Here is a 27,767-nt window from a genome sequence, read left to right as displayed (position 1 = left end):
CACGCCTCGCTTTTAAATCCTTCGGCGATTAAGCCGACCGATGATTAATTCCAATTATATATTTGGCTTATCGTCAAGACTCTCGTTATTCTCTCGACTCTCGATCGCTTTTCTTCTCTATAGAGTGTATTCTCATTCGCGCGAGAGCGTATTCTCTCCGCCATTACTGCGGCGAGTTACGATTAATCTTACTTAGGGAGCTTTGATGTAAATTGTAAGAAACACTTCCATTTTGCCGCGGCCTTTCTACCTCGCTTTTATGAGCGGGTTCTCGAGAAGTCGCGGTCTTGTCTCAGCGGACCAGTCTCGCATTGGTCTCTCTCTTTCTCTCTCTCGTTGTTCCTAAAAATCCCGAAAGACATCTTGGAACGGATCTGTCATTCAACATAGATCGATGTACGTGCCAACCGACGTAAACGAATAAATCCTACATGTCTTTGGATCAATGTTCTTGATGAGAATTGTTTCCCGATACCGACGTTTCTATTCGACCCGAGAAGAGAACGATATATTGAAAATATCATGAAATACATCTGTATAAGCAAAAATATAGTTGTATTATTAAAATATTATTACTCACATGTATAGCGGTTTTGATTATAATACTTATATATAATAATTTTTTATATTAAAATTTCTTAAATAAAAATCTTTTACAAAGAAATTACAAATTCTAAATATAAATAATTATTTTTTGTATCTTTTATATATATTTGTAATAATAAAAAAAAATTACAAGACATTAAAATTATAAGACATTAAAATTTTAGTACATAAAAATTCGATCCAATTATACAATATCTTTTGGTCTAATATTTAAATATTTGTTTTTTTTTTATAGTCAGCAGACGACTTACGTATGGTCCAGCGTTTGCCTGGGTGCCCTATCGATGTTGGCGAAGGAAACTGGCGTTACTGTTCTGGTACTAAACCTTCTTTACGATCTCTATCGTTCCTGGCATTCAATCAAGAGGTAAGTGTTTAAGTGCTCGATATTGGAGCGTGGTGCACGTTACGGCGAAATGTAAGGTTTAATGTCTTGAGGTAAACTTTAAATTGATATAGCTGTTTTGATTTCAGTTACTTATAATACCTCAGAATCAATAAGATTAATCTAGGATATTTGTGTCGCGTTCGAAAAATTAGGTATTAAACGAGAAAGCCATGTAAAGTATTACGAAGTTTATATTCGCTCCGCACCGGAAATCACCGTCAATTTCATGTCGCATGTCCTAAAGCGGTAAATGTGCTCCTCGTGACGGCAAATACGGATAGAAAATACGGCAAAAATATTTCGACGTGTTTAAGTTCTGTGTCGAAACGCAAACACTTTTCAAACATTGACTAGGTGCACTATTAATCATATATAGTGATAGTGGCGCAATGTTCGACACATTTTTTTGTATTCACGACGGCAGATGTATAATATAATCTGCAATACGAAAAAAGCCACTGCACTAGATACATGTATTTTGCAGGTCTATTTTCGAAGTCAAGTGGAACGACGATTCCAGATATTTTTCAAGACGTGCTGCAGCGTTACTCGTTTCGGTAAGTTGAGATAAACTTAGTACAGTATCAAGTAAAGTCACGTCTGTACTTATATGTAATAATGGAAACACGATAATTGCCTCTGTTATAATTATATTGCCCTCAATTTCTCGACTTATAACACGCTGAAATAATGTGAATATATCGTGACAAAATCCTGTGTCTCAATTCGGCGACACATATTCATACATTACTGTAACTCTAATATTAGCTGAATCAATCATATTCCTAAAGGATTAAGAGGAAAGAATGACTCCATCTGCAATATAGATGAATAGGTCAAAGAGGATTGAAATACTCTCAACGCATCATGTACATTTGGTCGTGCGTGGAAGTCCCATAGGATTTTCAGACGAGTGGCAAGAGCGACTGGCTTTGTTATTATTGTATTAACGACAATGTCTGTGCTTCTGCCATGGTATCCAGGGAATTGCATGGATGTCCATGACTATATTTATCCTTTTAAGTCCGTGCACCCTCAACTTATCACGTAACTGGATTAACGGAAAAATCAAGCTTCAGTAAGCCTCGACGGCAATTGAGAGAGAAGCATATTATTGATTTATCCTTGATTATTTTATTCAGGAAATTTATCGAAGGTATCAAGAAGAAGAAGATAAGAATTTTGATGAAGTGATCGCAGACTGTCTGCAAATGTGTATTCACGTACTGTTGTAACGTAGTACTCGGCTGCTAGTACTCGGCGTTATACCTAAAGGGGACTTTCCTACGTATTAAGAGAGAAAACACGATCGTCCCACTTCTATAATCCGCGGAATTAGCGCGGATCCTTTATTCCGTGTCCGCATTAATTCTTAACGACCGATATCTTTCGTTTTTATCGCCCGGCTATAGTCAGACATCGATGTTTACAGCAATTCGTGCCTTAAGCAAATTTAACGATCGTTACCATAGATACACTCGACGTAGAGAATTTCCCTTTACAGTCGTGGAAAATAAATAACATTCCCCGAATTGCTATGCAACACAAGACAAACTGTGCAGCAAACGAAGCGTGGGATGAAATAGCGGCAGTTTCAAAAGATCAACAGAATGATATATGATTCGCATAAATGGCTATTGTATACCGCTCGGCAATCGAAAATATGGCACGGGTTTACTACCGGCATACACGATAATAATCAGCTGTCTCGTGATTAATTTTGTTAAATGACGGCAATAATTCAATGCCGAATTTATCTTTCTTCAGGATTCATTTAAGTTAAACATCATTTTAACTTGAGTACACTTCAAAGAAGCGAAAAACTTGCACGGTTAAATTTTGATCGAACGTTTTATGCGTTTAATTTGAAATCCTCTTTGAAACTGGATTTTCAAACAGGATTTAAAGTTTTTGCGAATAGTAAAGCTTTTAAGAAAGCTCTCTCTTTCTAGCAAAATCCACGCAGGCGTGAAGTGCCTTGAATCTTCAAAGGAGTCTCAAGTTAGGTGGTAAATTTTATCGATAAAAAATGTGAATTTCTCGTATTTTCGGCACGAATCCATCGAGGTCATGCTAGTCGATCACGACACCGTAGGGTGTAACTCCTAAACGGAGTTTACGAGATGCTATTAAATTCTCGGCGCTTTACTATCGTTGATGTTCATACCTAAGAAACGCCAGCTCTTGCGGCGCCGGCGCTCATCGTCTTTATTGTCGCGAATTAATTTAGACGGCGTCGTATTAAGTATCCTTACCAACACGGGAAAGCGTTCGATAAAGATAGCATATCTCACACAATCAGTAATGGTTGTGCTGTAACGTATCCATTACCAAACAGGCCAAGCAGGCATTGTATTAGTTATCAAATATTTGACAATTGTGAAATAATATATAAACGAACAACAATTCTGCAATATTAATTTTTCTATAAGTTATATTAATCTTTCTGTAAGTTAAGTTTCTATAAGAGTAAGACTGTTTTCGAAGTAACAGAGTTTCAAGTTGCGCATTAAAATTCTGTAGCGTATAATTAGTCGGTAAACTCAATTGTATAATTTCCCTCGGTGCAGGAATTGCTAAATAATGTATTTTGCCCTCAAGACGTATTGTGGTAAGTCAGGGCAGCACGACCCGTCACGTGGGCCAATGCGGGAATAAAGGTTGCGCATGGAAAGTACTTTAACCGAACACGATTCTGAGTTATGCTAATTTATGCTGCCGAACGAGGGAGGCGTGCTTGCACACGACCTACCTTCACACAGTTATCTACATATCCCGGATCTCTTTCCACCCCTGTCGTTTCCGCCATCCCGTAGCACTTACACGCCCTCAGGTACGTCGTTCTCAACGATGCTTCTCAGTCTTCATCGCCGGCAAAGACCATTAATATCCTAGAATAGAATACTGTACTATTTAACTAACGTTAAATGTAATCTGTCAGATTTACAGATCCTTTATTCGAGCAAATTGAGATAAGAACATTATATTTTACTTGCAAAATAACATTTCATTGTCACTTATAAATTAAAGTTGCTAATGATTTCTGTTTTTAGAGAGAAATTTCAAGTAATTTGAATTAACTTCAAGTGCTTTTAAATCGTTAACAAAACTGACTGCACTAAAATATCATCGCTATTGCATCAGAAGACACGCGCGCGAAAGGCGTGTATCACACAGCTAACGTCTAAGGTGACAAACCTAATCAATAGGCCAATCTATTAGAGAGAGAGAGAGAGAGAGATGCGCTGTTTACTGATTGTACATCGCTATGTTCACTGTTATCTGATTGGCTTAACGCTTAACTCTCGCTTGTATTACACTCCCTTAAGATACTACGATCAAAGACAAATTACGATCGAAGCTGTTCCACCAGCGGCAAGAAATGCATTATCGCGATTGCTTTCTTCATCATTATCAAATTAGTCAATAATCGATATCTAATCGAACATATTAAAAGAATGCATTTTCGCAAAGAGAAAATGCATTCTTGATCTTAATCTTAAAAGAATAGCGAATATTAATCCGTAGAATGTACCGTAATTTCTAATTTATTATTTCATTGCTACTGTATTGCTACTGTACTTGATCATTGCATCGCAAAGCATTACGATTGTGTATTCATCTCCGGTTAAAAGTTCGCAACGTCGAAAAAAAAGCTGCATCAATATGCGATACGACATTTCCCGCGCATCAGATATTTATCGGAATTGAATTTCCGCCCCTCTCGCCGTATTCCGCAGGTCAGCCGGGAGATCTTCGTGGTGGCGTAATACAATATTCCAAGAGCTTCCCATCGAAGAACAAGGCCGGCATTGGTGTCGGACGTCTCGACAGAACGCGGCGTTTCGATGACGGCGTTAGGTATATATACGACGTGTTCGTATGACCGCTTAGGACGGACGCTACCCTCGCCTATCGACTTCGATCCTGGAGGATATGAATACCTCGAATTGGCAGATATTGTCCGACTCTCCAACCCTTCCAGAACCACTCACCGCCGTGTCTGTCCGCCGACAAGAATGCGAGCGAGAGAGGCCCCGACGTAGATACAAAGGCGGAGAGACAGTGAGAGGGCCAACGACGCCCCCGGATAACTCCGGAATAAGGGATAGAGAGTGGTCTATCGGAGGATGGCACGGACGTCTATTGGGTTAGCGAGCTCTGCGGAGGACGTGACGGAAATGTGACGACGGTCCCGTGTCATCCCCTGCGTGAACGTGACGACGTCTTGGCGCAAGAGAGAGACTGCGAAGCGACTCTATACCCTTCGTTCTTTGCTATTCAGACCCGCGAATCGTGTTACTTAATTAAACCATTTAGCGGAACGTGACTGGTGCGTCGCGTCCCGTCGACTAGTAACATTATTGCGAGACGTATTACTAGCTTCCTCGCCACGTATCTTACAGATGATGAATAATTAACGTAAAGAGAAAATTGTATCATGTGGACACGGCATACGAATGCGCAATTTTGCCTTTGCTGTCTGCTCACTTTTCAACCATTAACTCTACTTTGATTCACTTCACTGCATTGTAATAGTTTATGTGTTTCTGTATTTACACGTCTCTACCTATGTTAGTGAATAAATAAGTTGAGTAAAGCTCATTTATATAATAATACTGAACAAATTTGAGAGACTGCTTGTTGAAAGCACCGTTCCAGCTACTTTGTTATTTCATTTTTCTGTTATATAAATACAAGAATATAATGGTAATTTATGACTCAATTATGATGGAGTATAAATGTAAAACATAAGAATTGCAGTTGTAAATAAATACAATACGAGCGCATTTTAATTAAAATAAGAGACACTTGATTTACTCACGTTTAATATTCACATACGGCTGTATAAAACTTTTTATATATAACGATTTAATTTTTTCTCTTTGTTAGCAAAGTATTAAGAAAGCTGTTAAATTAGTTTAAGCATTAGTTTAAATATTACAGAAGTTTTCAAATCTGCATTTGTCATAAAGTATCTGGACATTTCCATATAAGCACTCGAAAAATGTGTCTCTGTAACAATATGAAAATTTATCGACCATTTAATGTTTGCAGTTTAGCATACTTCTTGTGGTACGGCTCGCTCTACTTCATGGTACTTTGCCGAACTTCTCCGCACAGGATAATCCAGCTGCTTTTCATCCCTGTTTCCACGTCAGGTGAGTATAAATCCTTTATGTTACGCGAGTCGCGACGTAGAATCCTATTACAACGTTTCAAAACTCGCAGCGATTGAGAACGACTGGAAACTTTATACCATTGTCCCTCGTTGAGGAGTAACGTATCGCGTATACGTGAGATCAAAGTGTTGGATGACAATGGAAACAAGACGACTTTATCCTTTGATCTGATTCAGTCCGTATTCACCTCTCGCCCGGTGCTTTCAGCAGTTGGAAACATTTAAGCTGCCATACTGTTTTGTTTGTTTGCTCTCACACCTCTGCGAAAGAATGTATTCTTAGAGGCAATCGGCCATTTATCCGATTACTTTAACGAAACTGACATAAAATGAAAGAGAATGGACATTTATACGAATATATATGGATGCATCGCCAATTCTGTGATCGTTACGAACATAGGAAGGAAAATAGAATACTTTTTTATATATACTTATATAATATTTCTTATATTAATTCTCCGAGAAAGAGAGATCATCTTAAAGAATAAGTAGTATTAAAACATCTAGATAAAGACCTCTGTCTTTTATTCATTCCATTCATTTATACTTGAGTTAAAATGTCTTCTAATGCAACATCCTGAGGTTCAGGAGCGTTATTTGACTGTCAGCCAGAGAAAGATTTTCGATTCGTGCTCGGATTAAACCGGAAGTCTGGTCTGCCCAACTTTTCTACTCCTCCAATTGCCTGTTTGCAACAGATTCGCGCCGCGTCCCGCTGCCCCGATTCGTTCGAGTCCCACCCTCAAAGAGTTCGAACGCGATGCAACTTTTCGACGCTACTCGAAAAATCTCTCAGTTGATCTTATCGAAGACGGTACTGGCGATACCGCGCGATTCGCAATTTTAATCCACTCGATAACCTCTCGAGACATTTTCTTCTATCGTTTCTAGAAGTTTTCTCGGTGGCGCATTATAGGCGTTCGAAGAGAATTCTGAAATTGCGCCGTACGCTCACGAAAAATTTTCTAATATATGATCCGATTTTACGGCTCACTGAACATGTCCAGTAAATCCGATTCCGCTATATCCCGTAGTTCAACGATATCGCATGACCGCCGTATCTATTACGTCTCCCAAGGAACGGACGTGTCCTGACGTTTCACGTAGATGGAAAATGGAAATGGTCGCGCGATGTGATTCTCTCGACGCGACACCGCAAAACTTCCGTTCATGACGAGACTACGAAACACATTCACCTCGTAGAGCTCTTTTATGGCAAGAGCACCACGGAGACGGAGCGGTCTTTTTCACGCTCGTGAAAAATTATCTTAATTACAGAAGCGCATCTTTCGAAGCAGTCATAAACCTAATGCAATTAGTCTCCTTGCTCTACAAAATTAATTAGTTATACCATTACATTTTCATAATAAAAGCTGCGTTTCTGTACGTTTCTTTCACGTGACCGTGTAACCTGACAGTATGATTCTCCTCTTTCCAACACGACTGATGAAGAAACGCTAATTAAATACGGCATTCTATAGACGCGCTTTCGTGTCTCACTGACGATACGGAAATAGAGCTGTGAAGAATGGAAATTCTAGTTATTGCTTTAAAAAAGGAAATGTTTGATAATTTTAGCATATTAAGATATATTGTTTTGTTTCCATCATTGTACCCTACCGTCTCTGTGACATATAAAAACGTATTGGAGTGGTGTTCTGTCCTCTTGCGAATTACCGCCGTATTTATTCATCTTCCTTCCCCGGTACAATCTCAGTTTTCCACCCTCTTCGCTTTCCCGCGGTCGAGTGAAAGGAAGAAACGAACCGGAGGGAGATATTAGGCGAAATACTTTCAAGCTGTCTTCTAGAAACCGGGCGGGAATATTTTACGAGATGTATAATTTGGCTGGATGTACGCCGTTCTGCAGAATTTACGATCGCGCAAGCCTACATCGGACCAGCGTTTCGGTATATAGCGCTCCACATCGTTCAAAATTCTATCCTCCCTCCGTGTTATTCCAGTCCCTTGTCCCCCGAAATATCCTCCTCGTCGAACGCGCACATGCGGCGCACGCGGCGGCACGTGTCCTTTGGGTGACGCTGCAACTTGAGGAGATTTGCCGGCAGAATGTCGTAGGTCGCGCGCGTGGAGTTTCCACTCTAATGCAGTTATATGTTTACGAGGTTCCAGAAATACCGGGCGACATATTTGCGATCGCGTGTACCGCTCGGCCGCTCAGGTGGTTACTCGGTTAGACCCTGCGGTGCTGCTGCGCGATTAATACGGTAATTTAAGTTTAAGCTTGTTAAGCGGACGACCGGCGCGCGTAACTCTGCGCGAGGCGCTAATCGCCGCTAAATAGGCTACGATATAAATCATCCCGCGCTCGTTCGTTATTAACAACGGTTTCGCAATTACGACTTCGCTGAAGCGCAGGATGCACCCGTACCGCTTCAATCTTGCTTCGCGCCACGTAAGATTCGCGATTTTACATCGTCGTGCGACATCAACTCCCTTATCCGAACACGCTGTTCAATTTTACGCATATCCAATGTGCCACATCGTGCACCAGGTAATTGACTAAAATCAAGTGGTCTATGTTTTACGACGTGCCGCGCACACTGACACAAATGTTGTATTTATAGTATCGAGAAAATTTTGTGTCTATTACTCAAAGATTCGATGTAAATGTGTTACGACGTGCGACAATATCCTCAAACGAGTCTTAGGAGAAATTCACTGTCGAGAGTAGCGAAAGAGTGTATTAGAGGTTTCCGCATCAAGCTTGTACATGGTAAATGGAATCGTTAAAGGGACCCTCCGGTTACGACAGACTCGCGTATATACCGTACACGATCTTCGCAGTGATTAATTCCGCGTCGGGTCCGCCCCGTCGTGTCTCGGTCTATTGCTGTACCCATGTGCAATGATATTATGGGCGCCATACGCGTGTCATATCCACCGTAGCCTGCGCCGGCTTTGTCGTAAAATATTAACACGCGGTAGGTAGACTTCGTAAGACGATACGAATGTTACTACGAGAGCGAGATTTTTCTCAATAAAGATGCTCCCGTTTCATATTGAGTTCGTCATGGAATATGACGCAGTCTACAAGGAAGATTAAAGATATAAAACGGTTGATGATAAAATTGCATAAAATAGTAATAATCAAATTATTATTTGGGAGTCTCAGCTGCATATTTAATTACGTCGATGATAAAATTCATTGAGTTATAGACGTTATCATAAATACTAATAGTCATACATTTTTATTTTATATTTATTTTACATGATAATTATGCTTGAAGTAACAATTTAAAAATGCAAATATACACATGTGTGCTGTTGTATGTATTACGGATATTTTAGCGTTTTAAATCGAGATTGGCGAATAATTCTTAATCACTATTATGGTAGAGATTGAATTGTGTATCAAATAAAGGTATGTAACGTCGTTATGATAACGACGATGGAACCAGTTCCCCGAGGTTACTGCAAGACCTCATTGTGTTCTTTAAATCGCCGCAAGAGTTCATTGGAATTTATGCAGCATAGTAACTTGAAACTTCTTCTTTACGTTTGTACGTTTGGAATACTCTTGGGAGATTTATAAGTTTATAAAACAGCTTACCTCTTAGGAACTGCGGAATATCCCAGAAAATAGAAGGAATACGCTATAAATGGTTAACGTAAGTTTCCTCGTAAAAAGATTGTTCCACTTTCCTCTCCGTTTGATTTCGATATCTCTTTTGTTTCTTATGGTGTCGTAACGCGCGAGTATAAAAAATTTATATGTATTATAAGCAACATTTACGATAATACGCGTAAAATAAAACAGAAAATCCTTCGTCCTGTGAATTTGAATTATACACACGTATACATACACACAGGCTAGTCCTTGATATGTACATCAACGAGACGTTATCCACACATGACAGAGTGCACTTTGAATTTTTATCAATATCTGTGATAGAGAAGCGTTAGAATAATCATGCACAGTTCTATTCAATCGCATGTTTTGTACATTGAGAGTAAATCCTTTTTTTTTCGACACATTGACTTTATTCAATATGTGAATGACAGTAAATTGTCGAAATTCGAAATATTCTTAACAATAGGGAAATGCTGCTGTCGATTACGCTTGTTGGATTTTAAAATCGAATAAGAATCATTGGATTCACGCTAAAATTCAGCGAGAGCTAGTCGAACCAAGTTGTCGCGTATTGACGTGATTTTCTCCAAGAAGGATGTTGAAACTCACTTTCATATTTATGAGCTACGTTATGCGAAAATGCAAACGTATGCAGCACCAGTCATTTACGGTGCACTGACAATCATGCACGAGCGATGGAACTTCATGCATGTGATAGCGATAGAGCGTAATATAACGCCTCTCGCTCTCTCGCTTCTATTTCCATCGCTGTATGTATAATAGCATGTCTTTATGACGTAATCCTTTGACCGAGAATATTGTTACGAGAAAATTTGTATCTGCGCTCTCACGGCCATTTTCCTGAAAGTCCTGTTCAATCATCTTTGAAGTATTACTCTCTGTATTTTAATATCGCGTATCTCAATTTGTTCGCATAAAGTATTTTGCTGCATATTGCAAAATAGCGGCCTTTGAAAATACTTTGTAGTGCTTATTATTTCGCTCTGTCTCCATAGATCCTAAAATCTTGTGGATGAATAAAACTGTGATTCTGTCAGATAAAGCGTCGGAGTTATATAAAATATAATTCCGATTTTATTGAAGGCTTCAAATCTCGTGTTAGCGCGATCGAATAAAATATATAGAAGATATCCCTATCAATCGAGAGTGAAAAATAGTGAAACTCGTGCTCATTGTTTTCCGTCTGGATAATCTATTGAAGCGTTGAGTCTACAGATCAGTTCTCGTGCGGATGTCTCAGTGCCGCTTGATTAATTCTTATAATCGGAAGTTTCCGCAGTAAATGGCGCTAAGCTCAAAGCTCTCTCATTTTTCCTTTTTACGTTAGAATCGAAGGAAAGTGGTTTCCCATTCATTAGTTCAAATTGATCCGTGTATTTTGTTAGATAGTTCTATTTTATTCTCATATAGTAAAATCCAATATATTCAAACGACAATAACTGGTTATCGCGGGATTATAATGCTCGTGTAATAGCTGGCGAAAAAGTGCCGGATATAAAGTTCACGAGCATCAAAATTATGGGAATATGCAAAACCATTTCTCACATGTTAACCTAAGAGCAAGGCAGATTTACGATTTCGGGCGTATTTTTGTATGCGAATATTCGCGCACCACGCTCGGTTAATACCGCTAGTCAACTACGGACATATGCGCTTCTTTCTCATCGTAAGTACTTTCCCGTAGCAACTTCGTATACTCTTGTTATAATTTATGTCCTATTCAAGCACCTGCGCGCCTTCCCGGAATTCCATCCTCATCCTCCCCTATAAACTATCGTGTTGCGAGTTCCCCGTAAAGATTGCACGATGATATACCCGATGCAGATAATTAACATCGTTTACGGAACGTTTAGAAAACTAGGCTGTTAAATAACTGCGTAAATAAATGTTCGATAGTCAAACGAATATATGTCCTGCATGGGAAAGAATATCGTCTTCTTTTTTCAAACGAGAAGAAACGAGTAAATCAGTTATATAAACACATATTCTTAAGAATAAGATAATTTTTATGTCTTGTAGAATCTATGTATATACTTTAACTCATTTTTCAAAAACTTTGTGTCTAACACGATGCGATAATTACGTAACTGTGTAACGAAAACGAACTAAAGGATCACAACGTAGTTATCCTATCTCTCGCAAGATCAACGAGAATGTACGTGGGCAGAGAACTTTCTGGACAGTGAAAATTCCGGCGTAGAAATAAAACGCCCCTGACAAAGCTACTGCGACGACACCGCTGAGTGCGCGTAATTAGTTATATCCGGAGGGTCTAGGCACTGTTCTCTAACGAATTCCTCGCGGTGGTAAATTTTATACTTCATATACGAGAACAAAGCAACAAAGTTGATATCAAACAGCTTTCCCTCTTTCACTTTTACATCAAAGAATTTGTTACCAGTATACCTGTTAATGGGTCATTTCCTCTAACATGTCTTTTCCGCGATGGATTTTATTTTTCATACTTCATACCTCATACAATGCCTTGCAACGATCCTTTAATGTGCTTCCATTTATGATAGAATTCGTGGTATGTTAGAAACACAAAAGTTTGTAAGCGCATTGTTTTGGAACACAATTCTTTGTTACATGGCCTTTCAACGAGTCATATTTCAACTTTTCTCAGCTCGGGAAATTGTGAGACTAAACGGAAAATACACGTCATCTGCGGCGAATGAAGACAAGAGGAAAGAAACGTAATAGAAAAAGAAAATGTCGCTGTGGGTATCGGCTGCGGAGTATCCAATTAGCCGATGCTCGAAAGACGAGTGGATATTTCGAAACTCGAGAATGTCTGTCCGTATCTTGGTTCGCCTCATAGATCGATGGCGAACCATAGAAGCGAGTACAATAATGGTTTCCAAGATAACCCTCGTCCTGTAAATCCTGTTTTATTTTTTATTTTCGATGTAAGATTAAAAAAAGAAATAAAGTAAAGTCAATAAAGAACAAAATTTAGAGCGTGATAAAAATATTCTTGATAATAAAGACACCCGCCATTTGGACTACTGCGCTTTTTCCTGAGGTGTTACTGTTTGTTATGTGCAAGGAAACTACTTGACTTCGCTTCGTCGTCAACAGTTCGGTCCATTCTCTACTCTTCGTCACTGATTGTCTAGCTTTACCCGAAGTTTCAGCATTTTTATACATAAGAAATGTTGATATGTTCATGTAGTATATCGTAAAACTGGCAAATCTACCATTATAAATGAGAACGTTTTATCTAAGACTTGAGCGTCTTATTGTTATAGATAAGATCCAATGATGCTAAATCTATTGCTCACGGGTGTGTGTACGAATGTATATCTATCGAGTAAACGTCGAACTTTACATACTCTGGCGAAATTATCTCTCGTTTGATGTCGCTTACATGAACAATCTTGGAAGCATCAACATGATACGTGAGATGTAAGTCATTCATCGTGTAGCTACCTCGACACGCGCCCGTCGACGCGCACATTTGTGTGAGTTGCGCAATGACGTTAAATTATCCATTAACCACTTTAGAGGACATTAAGTCAGTACGGCCGCGAAATTTCGTCGCTCCACCGTATACGATGCCTCAGAGGTAGATCCAAAGTGCCTTAAAGATGTAGGGCGCGGTTAACAGCACGCATTTACACCGAGCTCCGAAGCCGCGGAATGTCTCAGGCTAACTGATACTGTATGACATAAATTCCCTATAGCCTCTAAGAGCACTTTGGGTAAGCCGCATCGTTGGTTTTCTTACCCGAACGGTATTTCCATACAGGTTTGAATGTATCGCATCGTTACGTTGTTGTGTATATTTGATTGCGAGACATTAATGATTACAGTGAGACATTCTGTGACAATTGTATGTATATGTATAATATACATACATATAAATATTGCAATAGAAAAATTGTTCTATAATAATGTGTATAGTGGGATATTAATGTTGCGTTCTGGATGACGCTCGAATAAATACTTTATTGCTGACAGGGAATAGAATAAATGTAATGGCTTAAGGCTTAAGGGATTTCTTGTCTGTAGTAATCGTGTATGTGGGGCTCTAGAACTGTATTAGCTTTTCCGATTTACCGTTCCGATTTACCTGTGTTATTGATACTTCACTTGAGAATGTTACACTGTTAAATTCGTAGTAACAAAGTATACTCAGTTTGAGTTATTTTTAACCATTCTTATAAGTCGCCGCTGCTCCTACTCAATATGTCGTTATTTAACCAAAACAATGTTAATTTAATTAAACCAATGAAGTTAAAATAATACTGTTTTGTATTAAAATAATAAATTTCGACACACACATGGTAGTTAAAAATAACAAAATGTTACTGTTTAACTCAAGTATTGGTTTAAATTTCCTTTAATATTTAACAGTGTAATGCAAAATGCAACTGCGATTTATACGTTGAATACTATTGTTTCAGAAATTAGTTTATATGCGTAGGTACAACAAGATATAAAGTTATGTAGACCGAGCAGAGATGTATTTGTATTATTTACATATAGAGAGCATTAATCTTAAATATTACAGATAAATATTATCAAGCATTATTAAATTACTCGCAATAATATTCATGAAAAATCGATCATCCACATTATAATTATGTTTCTTATTCAGACTTACAATAAAATTAGTCTCGTATAAAATTAATATGTCAATAAGTATCGTGAGATGTTAATGTAAATGTCATAAATTCGAATCGTATATCCATATCACATTAGTTTGTGTTATAATATCCAGAGATCTTTCACAAGTCTGAAATTTAAATGCTTATATGTGCTAATAATTGATAATTTAATATATATATTCGAGGAGAACTAAAATCGGTCTATATAACGAATATTTTATGATATATAATAATTAACATTGAGATAGAAATTTCCTTATATCAATTCAATGTTCGATTTACTTATATGACGTTGTAGCGACGATAAAACCTAACTATGTCAATCCCTTACGGCCTATCTTGTTCACAGGGACACTATCAAAACAGACTAGTTCATTGATGAACGCTACTGTTTCTTTCATGAAGCGGGAATATAGGGTTATAAACTTGAAATTCCTGAGAGATCTTGTCTGTATATATCGTTATAACGTGGATACGCAAATGGCTAGATATAGCAACGAAACATCACCGGGGATGTCGTTGACGATCCCTCAACGACACATCTGATATACATGGCTATGCGTTGAACCCTGAACGTTTCACCCGAGATCCGAAACCTCCGTACGTCATCATCCATACCGTACGTCTTCCATTCATTACAACGTGCAGTTGGAGAAATATAGATACCAGACCACAGAAGGGGAGAGGCATTCGCGCGACGAGAGGTGGCGTCGGCAGTGGAATAGCTAAATCGCAGCGTGCGGCTTCGTTGTACGCGTTTCCTGGATCCATTTTGACGCGTCCGTACGTAGAACTGGATCGTCATCAGTTTCCGTATGTTAGTAACCAAGACTGACGGCGTATCCTACCGCGAGCGCGAGGCGATGTGCTTCGCCTTCGATCAATCAACCCTGCCGCTTCCGACTCCACTTGTTCGGGAAGGGGTGGAAGTCGAGTAAATTACTGCGAAATGGGTGTAGCTTACGCCTTACCTATTTTGGCTGGGTTCCTGGGCCGGGATTGCATGCCACAAATTATCTGCGTAGAGACCCGCCTACTAATTCTCTCACTTTCTGCTGCTATGTCACTGTTTTCTGTCTCCTGCTTTTCCTCGGTTTACTTTCACGCTCGTAACAAACTATTTCCAGAAGTATCAAAGTGCGAAAGAATTCGCGGAATATACAGATACAGGCATACAGACAAAATTGCATTCCTTGACAGAATAAATAATTCTCTCTTATGCGCGCTCTCTCTCTCTCTCTCTCTCTCTCTCTCTCTCTCTCTCTCTCTCTCTCTCTCTCTCTCTCTCTCTCTCTCTTAAAAATATTATATGTTTTATTACATTAATCTTATATTTTACCTATAATATATCTTTAAGCTATGTCAAATATATACTTTGTAATAAAATATGAAAAGCTTGGAGTAATTTTAGACAGATAGGTAAATGAGTGCTTAATGTTCTTAAGTAAATTACATAAAGCCGTATTAATGGTTCTAGTCTCGGCCTTCGTCATAAAGTTTGAAACTACTCTACGAGAGTATATCAGAAATAATGTGTGGAAATACGTGGCTAAAGTTTATACACGATTGAGCTTAACTACGGCGAGGAAATTTATCCTCGCAGATTGGACTAATTATATTAACGCCTAATAACGTCAGTATGTAATACATTTATCAGTTTGGAAAGAAACGCAACTTTGTTACAAAATTAACCGTACAATGAACTAAATGATTCGATAGGTATTACTACGATGTATCATTTATGAGCAATGAAGCATATAACTATTACTATCCTGCAAATAGCATTTCAATCCAATTTCGTGTTACATCAATTCCATCCGATCATAGTCTATTGAGCGTACAGTGCATTAGTCGATGAATGTTGCTTTGCCAATACATACGTTATATGAAGTATAATAATGTATGTACAAAGGATAATCGAGAAATATATGGTCCTTGAGTATATTTAATGAAGCATAATCAAATATCGTAATGCGGCAATTAAACAGCGCAACACGTTGAATAAATAATTAACAGAGACAGTGCGATGCAAAGAAAATTTATTTTACGTATAGAAATTCAATAATGGATGTAATTTCTTTTGCACGCCATTCGATCGAATGCTCTTAATTAGCAAGAATTTTTTATGAACTTGCTGACATGAGCACGGCACGTTTCTCGCGTTTATATCCCAAAACACGACTTTAAACAGTACCGATTTTATCGCTCGTTCGTTAATTATTCTTTTCTTTAGGGTCCGGTGGAGAATTCCAATGCTCTCGCGTACGCTCAATTAAAACAACTTCCGCGAGTCGAACTAATACGAGCCATTAACGCCGAGGGAAGAAAATCCGATTTCCGAAGAGCAACGTCTGGACGACATGGCTATAGCACAACGAAAAGTCGGAAGCGAGTGAGTGCATTTAAGCGGAAAACGCGGATCGGGTTAATGGCAATATCTACATATGCCGTTCCTGGCTTCGATCCATTTCTGTTTTCACCTCCATACAACAATTCTTAATTAAAGAAACTGAGAATGCACTCCGTGTTGATGGTTGCGGCCATTGCAGATGACCATTAATTTGATTTGGTGGAAATAATAATAGCGCTGATGGCAGTCCGTTGCGCAGTAAAAATAATTATAATAATAGTTTCTGCAGCCCGGTGACGAACCCGATAACGAATAGTGACAGGCGCGACCTTTTTTTTGAATTCTATGTCGCGCACGTTTCTATCGGCGAACCGTCGATTGAAAATCAAACCGCAATATCGCAGCTCGCGTATCCGATCGTCGAGGTTAAATTTGATGACGGAATTACTAGTATTCACGGAAACGGTGCATTGATGCGTGCTATTGTTCTCTTTGTGACACCACCGGAACAGAATCGAACTATTAAATATTAAAGAAAATCGATACTCTTGCGCAGAGAGAGAGAGAGAGAGAGAGAGAGAGAGAGAATTAATTTAGGATACCACCCTCGCATCGGATAATTTGACGTGGGCGTGGAATGCACGATAAACTATGATAAACGCATGAACGTAACGGGCGATCAACTCCACGCTTTGTCAATGTTATATCGCGATGAAATGGAATGCACTTCAGTTAAGTTTAACACATTAGACAGTACGCGACGCGAACTCGAAAAAGATAACGCCACTTACGTATGTTAGCCCGCTCGATCAGGTTGATGGGCACCTTGCGAGCACCGGAGGTACTCGGGGAACAATACACTTCCGGCGCGGTTGACAAAGACGCACGGCGCGTACACCGGAGGTTCGGCATTGACGGGAGGAAGGACGGAGAGAAGGACGTACGTTTGATTCCGTGTGGGACGGCGCAATACATCTCTCCTCGGTTTACCGGTCGCTCGCTGAGACGGAAGTGTATCGTGCCCGACGAAGCGGGCACATCCGGCTCGCAAGATTAATTGCCAATAAACCTCTATTACAGAGACCTCTTCCCGCACCGTCACTCTTCTCACGATATCGTGTCGTTTCCCGGTCAATCGCTTCGTACGCAACAGCGCCGATCGCCTCTACTTTTTAGACAGACCCTTTGATGAGAATAACGAGATAATCCGAATATTAGATTATTCAGTGTCAGGCTTTTGCAAAAGAGAAAAAAAAAAAGAACGTGCGAAAATGCGACGATGAAAAATCATTGATCACGCAAAAGATAATTTATTATAGGAACGATGTAACATAATTCAGAGACGCGCAATTTATTCCTCTCGGTTATAACGATTCACGACCGTCACGATTATTCACGCAATACGAGCTGTCTCGAAACAAAATGCGCTGTCTCGCAAGAAGATTGATAATTTATTATACCGCTACGAAGCGTCTAAATTTAGTCTACGTTCCGAGAGTTTGGATCATAAACACTTGTACGATAAAAGAAAATACATAGCATAAGTGCGCATTAGCAAAATGTGTTTCTATCGGCAGAGATATCTAGTTTTATTTTTAGACTAAAGCGTGTATTTGCATTTCAACTTAAGTGTTTTACATTTCAATTGATATAGTGTGAAAAACATTACTAACAAATTGTTACAGGTATGCATGTGTTTTTAATTACATGATCCATGACTTCGCGCTTGGAAATTGCATTTATGCAAATGGGGTGACTATCTGAAAAATTTGACATAGAAAAATGATGCCAGTTTGCGTGCTTAGAAGCTGCGTGATTATGCATGCAATAAATCTCGCTTCGAAATCGCCAAGTGAATGCTTAGGAACACGTGCGAATCGATCGTAGCCTATCTTGCACCTCGGCCTGGTAATCGAGGGAAATTGCTTTCATCTGAATTCAAAAGCATGTACGGGAGATCAAAGTTCTTACGTGCCGGCGATGACGAAACGAACGGACACGATGGTGCGAAGAACTTATCACGCGAGCGTCGATTAAAGTTTCCACTTTGCACCTGGTTTCATGAATTTCTCAACTATGATTGATCGTTTCGAAGCGCTTTGAAAATTGTCATCCTCCGTTCGGACACATTCTAAGCGAATGTTAATAACGGATGACAAGTACATCTGATATGATAATACTGACGACTCATGGATAATTTTTATATTAATCCGAGATATAGTTTCTCCGTTTTTCGTGTGTGAGATATAGATTCGCTATGATTGACACAATGCGCGTAATTTGGAAGCCAACAATACCTCTACTCCTACGTAAGAATACGGACGGAAAAGTTTACCGCTTATGAGCATCGACAGAATCGATATCCGCATATCACGAAGGTATAGAGGAAAAAGAGGGTGGCTGAATGAAAGAGAGGGTAAATTGATGGAACGCTCCGATTAAAAGCTAATGACATCGCGTTTCTACGCGAATGACGGCTTCAAAGGAAAGCTTTTTCTGAAGTTCGTCGACTTGACAAACGATCGTAAGACCAACAAGAAACGGTGTCTGGCGCGAACCATCTTAATGAAATGGTCTTAATTGAACCAATTGATTAATTTTTCAGCATTAAAAATTTCCAACTTAATATGCTTTTATTAATAAACAAGAAATAATATGGGAGATAACGTTAAATTTGCAAAAAAAAGAAAGATTTGCAAATTAAGTAATTTGCAAATTTAAAATACAAAGTATAAGAAATTTTTTAAACCATTTTTTTGCTCTTTTATGTAATATGCCGGTAAATTTATAGTTTATTCATTTGCTGCTTTTATATGTCTGGCAAATGAAAATAGAGAAGCGTCTCTGAATATTATTATTACTACTATTATCTATTACCAACTGGCGGACTATGATGGAGGTCTAGCTCTGAAAAGCGGATATTTGTTTGGGCGAGTCTATGGAAGTCCATGAAAGTCCACAAATCTGAGAATATCCTTTCTAGATTTATAGCGATCTCTGTAATACCCGCGATTTCCAAAAAGAGTGGACGTGCGGGAATATGTCACTCTCTGTGCGACCGTTTTCTCGGGGAAATCCTGCTCTTTCATACGGCGGTACGTGCGTCGGGCTTGACATATGCCACAAATTATTATTTTGACATTTCAGATCGCCCCTTATTTCTGCATCAGGAGCTCCCAATTCCCGTGTCTCGCGAAATCGTGATGCAGAAGCTTTCATCAATCATTTCAACAAAATGAAAATATAGATGGCCGGCGGCGGCAAGAAAAATTATGCAGAAAAAGGACGGCCGCTCAGAGCTGAGATACATTATTGTCTTTGTTTTTTTTTTCTAAGAGTTACATTGCGTTTTTTTCCCTGACTATCCAAGAGATGGATATTAATTAGCAAGTAGCAGTACAATATACGTGCTCAAGCACGAAATAACAAAGGGATAAATGTCGTTAATCGTGGGACATTTAGAACAATCGCTGCACAGAATGTAGATTTTTCTTACGCCAAGGGAGCAATTAGGGACTCTCTCTATATTCAAATTTTAATGCCTCTCAGTACGTTTTGATGTACCATTTAGAGGGAACAGTGATTCATTAGAATACATTAAAAAGTCATATTACTGGCGGAATATATGTTATCAAAAATGGTTGGCAGAGAAAATTTATTTAACCCGCGATGATATATAACGATCGCGATGTAACAGCGCATACCGTTATAAATCTCCATCGTATTTCCATCGTAATTTGTGATGCCTCTCTTATCTTTACACACAGATAAATTCACGCTTTTGTATCAACCGGGTAATTTATTGTGAGAACGGGCTTAAGATCTCTCACATCTCGCGTCCTGTTGTTACTCATTCACTTTTCGACTACCCGGTGAATAAAGCCGATGCTGGGTGACGCCGCATCTGGTGCCGGGGACAATTAGAGGGACTCATGAGCCATCGGAATTAACACTTACAACGGCGCGAGCGAATATTTACCGGCGCATTATACGGCCCGTAGTGTGCGTGGGCTTGTTCGCGAGACAATAGACTTGCCGAGTAAGCCGTCCCGAGAAGCGCGACGATACACCGAGAATATCCTCGTTGAAGATCGTACAGACGCTTGTCGTGGAGATACTAGGGGAGGGTATTATATCGGTGATTATATCGGTGGATGCTGATAGTGAGAAAATGGAACCTCGATGTCAGCAACTGGAGGATACCACTCCAGGCCTCATTGACCGACCTCTTCACCTCACGCCAAGAGGACAATACCGATCGCGAGAACTTGCCTTCGTCGCCACAATCGAGCAGCCAATTTTCTTCGGAAAAAGGCATTAAAGGCGACAAACTTGTTTGTCAACGTCAAATGAATATGACGTTCTTAGAGCAGTCAAATCAGAATCAAACGGATATTATTAGCATATTAATAATTGTACTTTCGAATATGCTTGTTATTAATTTAAATACAACTGTATGGTACTACATGATCTAATCACACTTGTTGTTAATTCCAGATTGTTGACTTTTTGCTACTTGGCAGCGCTGAATTGTTGGTTGCTCCTGTGTCCGGCTATACTTTCGCACGATTGGCAGATGGGATCTGTTCCTTTGGTTACATCTTTTACGGACACCAGAAATCTCGCCACCTGTATATTCTTCGGCGGTTGTCTGGTTCTCACGTACAAAGCCTTCACGGATTTCGAGGTAAATATATAAAATTTGATAATTGTAGATTACAGCCAAATTGTGCTAAAATCAAACGGAATATTTGCATATAAATTACTATGAGCAGTTCACAAATATTCCTCTAAGCGTTGGAAACATCGTTTACTATTCTCACTTTACAGTACATCAGTGTCAAGTCACGCTTTAATGAGAGATTTACGGAGAAATTTTACGTGAATTCTTTTACTTTATTATAACGAATCGACGTAAAGTTATTCTTTTCAAGTGATCAGTATCGTAGATACTCGCCGACGTTATTGGTCACGTTACGAGATCATAAAGCGGAATGACCACCAGTTATCGTCCGCGAAATGTCATCCCACGGTTAAACGTTTCTGCCGCGGGCCTGGCGTAACACAAGAAAAACGTAGTACTCCTGTACCTCAATACCTGTCGGCTATAGTCCGACAATGATGAAATTGTGCTTGGCTCGAGAGTCATAAAAGAAGTTTTGTAGTACCTACATGACATAAGCTTGAAGTCAAACGATAAAAGCGTATCTCGTAAACCACTTCTGTCTTCTGCGTCTTTTGGATCAGCCGGGACGGTCGTTGAGCCTTCGGCATAATGACCTCTTTAAGGTTCGCTGTCTGTATGTCGATGTCATTTTTCCTCAAAGAGGTCATATCTGTGCTTTTAATGTCACCTCACACGCTCGACTAGCCGCCGGCAGTCACCTAGCTCTTCGCAGGCACGAAGTGGAAACAGACGTCTTTTTCTCGAACGGGGTCATTCTTAAGACTCTTACGCACTATATCTACACATTGCATTTATAAGAGAGGGAAGATTTTTTTACAAAAAAAAAGTATGATTGCTTTCTATTCTGTAGTCTTTTGTGTACATCTGGTACAATTTATTGCTTTGCGCAGTTAGGTTTCGCAACTTATTGTAGGTCTCAAACTTATATGTAGTTGACTTCGTCTTATCCCAACATGAATATTAACATTTGCAATACTTTCCCAAAGAAAGCCAAGAAAATGAAATTACATGTGTATTTTTATATAGAAGTTTCTTTTATATGTATATATTATATGGATAGTGTCTTTCCAAGATTTTGTCTAGTAGATTTGGAATATAATATGAGTCACATGTAATCACATTAAATAAATTATTGTTGGTAAGTTTCAAGATAATGATGCTTACTGTCACATACTAGAGCTATATCTTTAATAGCTATCGGTGGTGTCATACCTAACATGATGTTAAAATAACAGTCTATTCTGTGAAAATAGGATTACTAAAATAATTTCAATCGATAAATAATATGTTATGTAGCATGTTTATTGTATATGTTCTAACCACTTAGAGATAATCAGTGCAGAAGATCTGCTTATTCGCTGTTATCCTATATATTCTCTCGATTTGTCTCTCTCTGCACATTTTTTGTGTCTGCAAATGAATTAACCGACGATTTCATTTCAATGCATTATCTTCCTTAAGCTTAAGCTTGCTCCTTGCGCTAATGCTGCTTCGTTATATGTAGAGCTTTCCTCAAAACATGTTATCACTGTTTCTAATTTTCATTATTTTTTAATCTTGGAAATTTGCATGCAATATTTTTCTTAAAATTTCTAATTTTTTAAATTATTTTTAAAATTTTCTTAGCTTTTGACTATGCGCCGATACCTATGTTTTCGTAGTTTCTTGTTTATATCATACGATTTTTCACAAAAATTTATTATTTATTCATGTACAAATTAGACGATGGCAATAGTTTTGATGAATCTTGTTTATTTATGTTTTCGATATTATTCTGAGATATTGCATTTGCGAATATCACGGTATTTGTGGTAACTTTTAAATTTTCTTCGCTTTTATTAACGAACTTTTATTATTATTCTTATTTTCTTCTACTCGGTCTTTTACTTTACTGGAGAATATCGTTTCTATTGATTCTCGTTGAAGATTTGTATTGTGTCGCGTTTTGCTTGCGCTTCTGTATGTGAATTGGATAACGATGCTGCTGTTACACCACTTTGTGCTGATGTTTCGTCTTTGATAATGCTGCACGTCTTTTACTGACGTAGTTACATTTGTAACATTTGTAAAGTCACTTTTCGATACATTTCTATTCTCGTTTTCCATGTGCGCATCATAACAAGAATCAGACAGTGAATTCTTTTATATTAGCTTGTTTTGTCGTATATTTTATTATTGTTAAAAATCGCGAAATTTGTTGGCTTTTTTAAGCTTGCAATAATTTATTATTTCCGTTTGTGATTTTGCGTAAGAATTATGTCACTAAATCTCGCATTAATTTATCTTGAAATTTGTTCCAAACTTTTCTAAAAGACGCTGCGCTGACGTCGGGACGCTCGCAGTAACTTTCCAACTTCTTTTATAATCGCTAAGTAATATGTTCGTGCTGCACTTCTGTACATGAGCTGAATGACGTTACCTCTTCCATAACTCTTGACATGTATTTCGCATTTCGTGGAGTTGGTTTTTTCTGTCGACAACAGCAAGCAAATAATTATCTTGTCTTCCTTTCGAACATTTAAATCATTCTGTGATGTCTCTTCTTTCGCGTCATTTTTACATTGTCATTTTTTATATGATCAATCTTGTTATGATAACTACAATAAGTTGGGTTGGTCAGATTTATTATTCTTTTTATGCTGGTTATCTTTTGCGTTTATTAGAAATAATTATTTCCAATTTTCCCAACACTTCAGTTTCATAAATAAATTTCTGCTTTTTCCAAATCGTCGTTAATACTAATTCTGTTCTTTCCGAACTTATGATATTTTGATATTAATACTTCGACACACTATACGATCATCAATATTGTTCATTTCTATAGATATGTTATATTTATGACTTTCCTTTAGACTCATAGGTTTCTTTCTGATTTTCATATAATTTTCCTTGCGTGGGTCGTCGGGTGATGCGATCTTGAATAAATTATGTTGAGGCTCATTGTTAATTGAAGTTGTTTCTGCAGCATTTACGGTAACTTTTTGATTTTCTCTCAGATTTCAATTCTCATTTTGATTTTTTCATCAGTGTTTTGACATCCATCAGATGTTTGGCTGAAGCAGCAGTTGGTATCAGCTAATACTGTGATGGACTTTGTATTTCCCTAGATACGTTTTTGAGTGCGCATGAGATAGCGATGAATGAGCTAACAGCAAATCGGCCAGTGGATGACTTTTAATTTCACTGAAACCCATCTCAATCTCCGTTGACGTCGCATCATTATCAATTACAGAATGAGTCCTTCCTAGAACGCCAGAGTCGTTCTCAGTTTTCATTTTAACTGTGCCGATCCATCATCGACTGATGGCGACGTGAACACATTATTTGTATGCTTGCCCCCTTTTTCATCAGATAAACTCGACGAGAATGACGTCGCATTGTTGGCGGCAACACTCTGAACCACTCTGATCCCTCGAGTGATAATACTCGATATCAATGTTCACAGTTTTCCGCGAAGACACGCTCGTGGAAATTTTTGTTATTAATATGTTTGCCTCATCGTTTTTTTTTTCAATTTCTTCCATCGTTTCCAGATAGTAGAATATTGGACTTCATAATCGAGGTTAAATGTTTATTTTTGTTTCCATATTTTTTTCATGATGTAAATTAATCGATAAAAGAGTTGAAGCAGAAAATCCGCTAAATTCGTCTTTGTTTTGATCAGTGAATATGTATGTTCTCTACTTTCGTATCGATATTGTTGTCCAAGTTCTATTTTTCCATCAAATTAGGTGCTGGTATTATTTTTTCGTCGTCTACACTGTAATCAATTTTGTCATAAATATCCATTGTTGAAATTTTCCTTTCGATGCTCCATGTGACATTCATCTCTGCCTCTTCGCGTTCGAGTTCCTTTTCGAATAATTTTTCGAAGTACAAACTTTTTCTCATATTTTTTTTTCTCGTTCATATAATTCTGCGACGTGAAAGACATGAATTGCACGAGCTTTAGAATCCGCGTCTGTCATTTTATGTGTTTCCATTTTGATATACCGTTTCCTGTCTCTTCATCTTCTTTCTTACACGAAAGTGCAATGCATATGCAGTGCATGTGCCTGTGAAGATGCATGTCGCATCTTCCGGTGTTCTCTTCATCGTCGTGGGATAACGATCCGTGCGTGTTGTGCAATACTGTAGGTTTATGAAGCATTCCATTTGTCTTGTAAACATATACTTTTCTCTTGAGGTTACCTACAGTTTATGTGCGATACATGTTTCTGATATTCCGATTTACGCAATAACTTCGTATACGAACATTCAGCATCCACAGTGTCGACCACTATGAAATCAGATGTGTATTAAATGTATGTTTTATTTCGTAGTGTAATATGCGGATAATAATGTATCAGTTCGAATATTTGATACGGAAAAACACATGACGGTGCGATATATTTTCGGTTTCAAAACACCTTGTTATTTTTTGTACACTGTGATAGTCTGATAAAAAAAATAAAAAAAATATCGGTATCGAATAAAGATTTTAAACCAGACGAGAACTACGTGCTAAAATAAAATCGCAGTTATCACACAAATTTTTATGCTGCATTGCTTGAGTCGCTTACTCTCGCTCGAGTCAATATTTTATAAATAGCAACCTGACAGTTTAAACTTTCAATGACTGCTTTTCGAGTTTCTAGCGTTGCCCGTGCAGTCTTCGCTTAATTTAAGTGGCTGTCCGGATATATCATCTTTATGCGGATTTAGTCGCAAAAGTCTTAAAATGTTTCCTTTCATTGTTTATATGATTGAACATACATTTTGCTTACACTTTTAGCATTTGATTTTTCACGATACGGACTAAATAAAATAAGATTCCAACAGAGGAAAAATGACATCATCAAAGTCTTGATCATTTTTTTCTCAATAAAATATTGAAAACTGCTATTTATTGTTATTATAGTCGTAATACTTTCTATTCTTTGTAAATGTGGTGAGTGTTTTAAAGCATTATTGTTTTAAAGCACGATTACGCGTACGATTTCGTTCCATTAATTGATTATATTCATATACTGTACATCAAATTTCTCTAAAAAATTGTCGATACTCTGAAGTTTATCTTTCCAAAGTTAAGAGGTTACAGATCGAGATATGATTTTAAATCATTACTCGTTATACATTTAAAACTTGCGATTGCATTTAATCATAATTTTACGAGTATGCGAGTTGCGTAAAAGCAACATAAACTTACTCAAGTATAACATAAACTTTAATCGAGTATACTCATCCGGTAAAGATGAAACTTATGTACACAACAGTTTGCTCGAAGAGATTTCGATGTAGTAGCGTTAGATTTAACGAGGATTTAAACCCCTATATTTATCAACGAATGTCTGAAATAAGATATCATATTTTTCTGTCTTTTTTAGCAACAAAGGCATCCGCCTCTGGTTCTTGGTTGGATGTTCCTGGTGCTGCCGTTCCTACCTGCGTCCAATCTTTTCGTCACTGTCGGTTTTGTCGTGGCAGAACGGGTTTTATATACACCGAGGTAATTTTGTTAAAGTATTATACTTAACAATACTAAAATCGCGATGTTTGTTGCAACGAGTGACATGAATTCTTGATGTAATTTTACAGTGTAGGATGGATTATTTTGATCGTCTACGGTATGCAGGTGAGCTGGATCGCTGCACCACGACGGAGAAGTTGGATCACTACAGGCGTAGCTCTCCTGCTCGTTTTAGGATGTTTCAGAACGGTTCTTCGGAACAACGATTGGACATCTAGAGAAACTTTAATCAAGTACGTGATAACGGATTTACGTGTCACATGTTTTATTAATCGTTCGAGAAACTTTCTTGCTTTGCGAGGATAAAATCCTCGCGTTAATGACAAACATAAATAATCGTTCTTACTGCACGCAATCTCATCTGAGCCTCGCGATTACGACAAAAATGATTTTGTCACGCGAGGATGCCGTAGACATTTACGGCGAGTGCCTAGTTCTGACTTAAACAAGGAGACTGGCATAATGCCAGTGGTATATACGTTCAAGAACTTGGTGCAGGCGCCGCGCCGATTGCCTATGTATGGGGTCGCAAAACATAACTAACGTAGATATGGGATGACGAGGGTGGTACGGTCGTGTCGAGGTCGAGAGGATGGTCTCGTCTGACCCCAAATCGCCTTGTTTCAGAGCGGGACTGCGGTCTCTACCCTACAATGCCAAGATGCATTACAACTTCGCTAATTTCCTTAAAGACACGTCGCAACCGAACCTTGCGGTTCACCATTATCAGTTGGCCCTCTGGTAAGTGTGTTTCTCTTTCTCGCACCGTATATAAAATTTCTAGATGCATGTTAGAACAATAGTGGTATTCATTTA

At 38.4% G+C, this 27,767-nt stretch overlaps 1 protein-coding gene and 1 long non-coding RNA gene across 3 annotated transcripts in view; one reads left to right on the top strand and one right to left on the bottom strand.

Moving 5' to 3' along the window:
• Nucleotides 1-18,003, bottom strand: part of LOC139773867 (uncharacterized) — a 34,061-nt gene extending 16,058 nt beyond the window's left edge. Inside the window, exon 1 of the long non-coding RNA XR_011718444.1 lies at nt 17,547-18,003. This is a non-coding gene — a long non-coding RNA (uncharacterized lncRNA). The remainder of the gene's footprint in view (nt 1-17,546) is intronic.
• LOC139773866 (protein O-mannosyl-transferase TMTC1-like) overlaps nt 1-27,767 on the top strand; it is a 166,975-nt gene that overhangs the window by 114,435 nt on the left and 24,773 nt on the right. For both annotated transcript variants that reach the window (XM_071708648.1, XM_071708647.1), the window contains 7 exons: nt 842-973; nt 1,479-1,551; nt 6,053-6,156; nt 21,253-21,442; nt 26,809-26,930; nt 27,020-27,184; nt 27,579-27,692. In XM_071708648.1, coding sequence (XP_071564749.1) covers nt 842-973; nt 1,479-1,551; nt 6,053-6,156; nt 21,253-21,442; nt 26,809-26,930; nt 27,020-27,184; nt 27,579-27,692 — 900 coding nt within the window. The remainder of the gene's footprint in view (nt 1-841; nt 974-1,478; nt 1,552-6,052; nt 6,157-21,252; nt 21,443-26,808; nt 26,931-27,019; nt 27,185-27,578; nt 27,693-27,767) is intronic.

This window comes from Temnothorax nylanderi, unplaced genomic scaffold (genome assembly GCF_030848795.1).
Source record: "Temnothorax nylanderi isolate EJ_2023f unplaced genomic scaffold, tnyl_v1.0 TNYL_tig0070_pilon, whole genome shotgun sequence".
In the NCBI taxonomy this organism is placed as follows: domain Eukaryota; kingdom Metazoa; phylum Arthropoda; class Insecta; order Hymenoptera; family Formicidae; genus Temnothorax; species Temnothorax nylanderi.
Note: the sequence above shows the minus strand (reverse complement) of the source record. Positions and strands in the feature narration are given on the sequence as shown.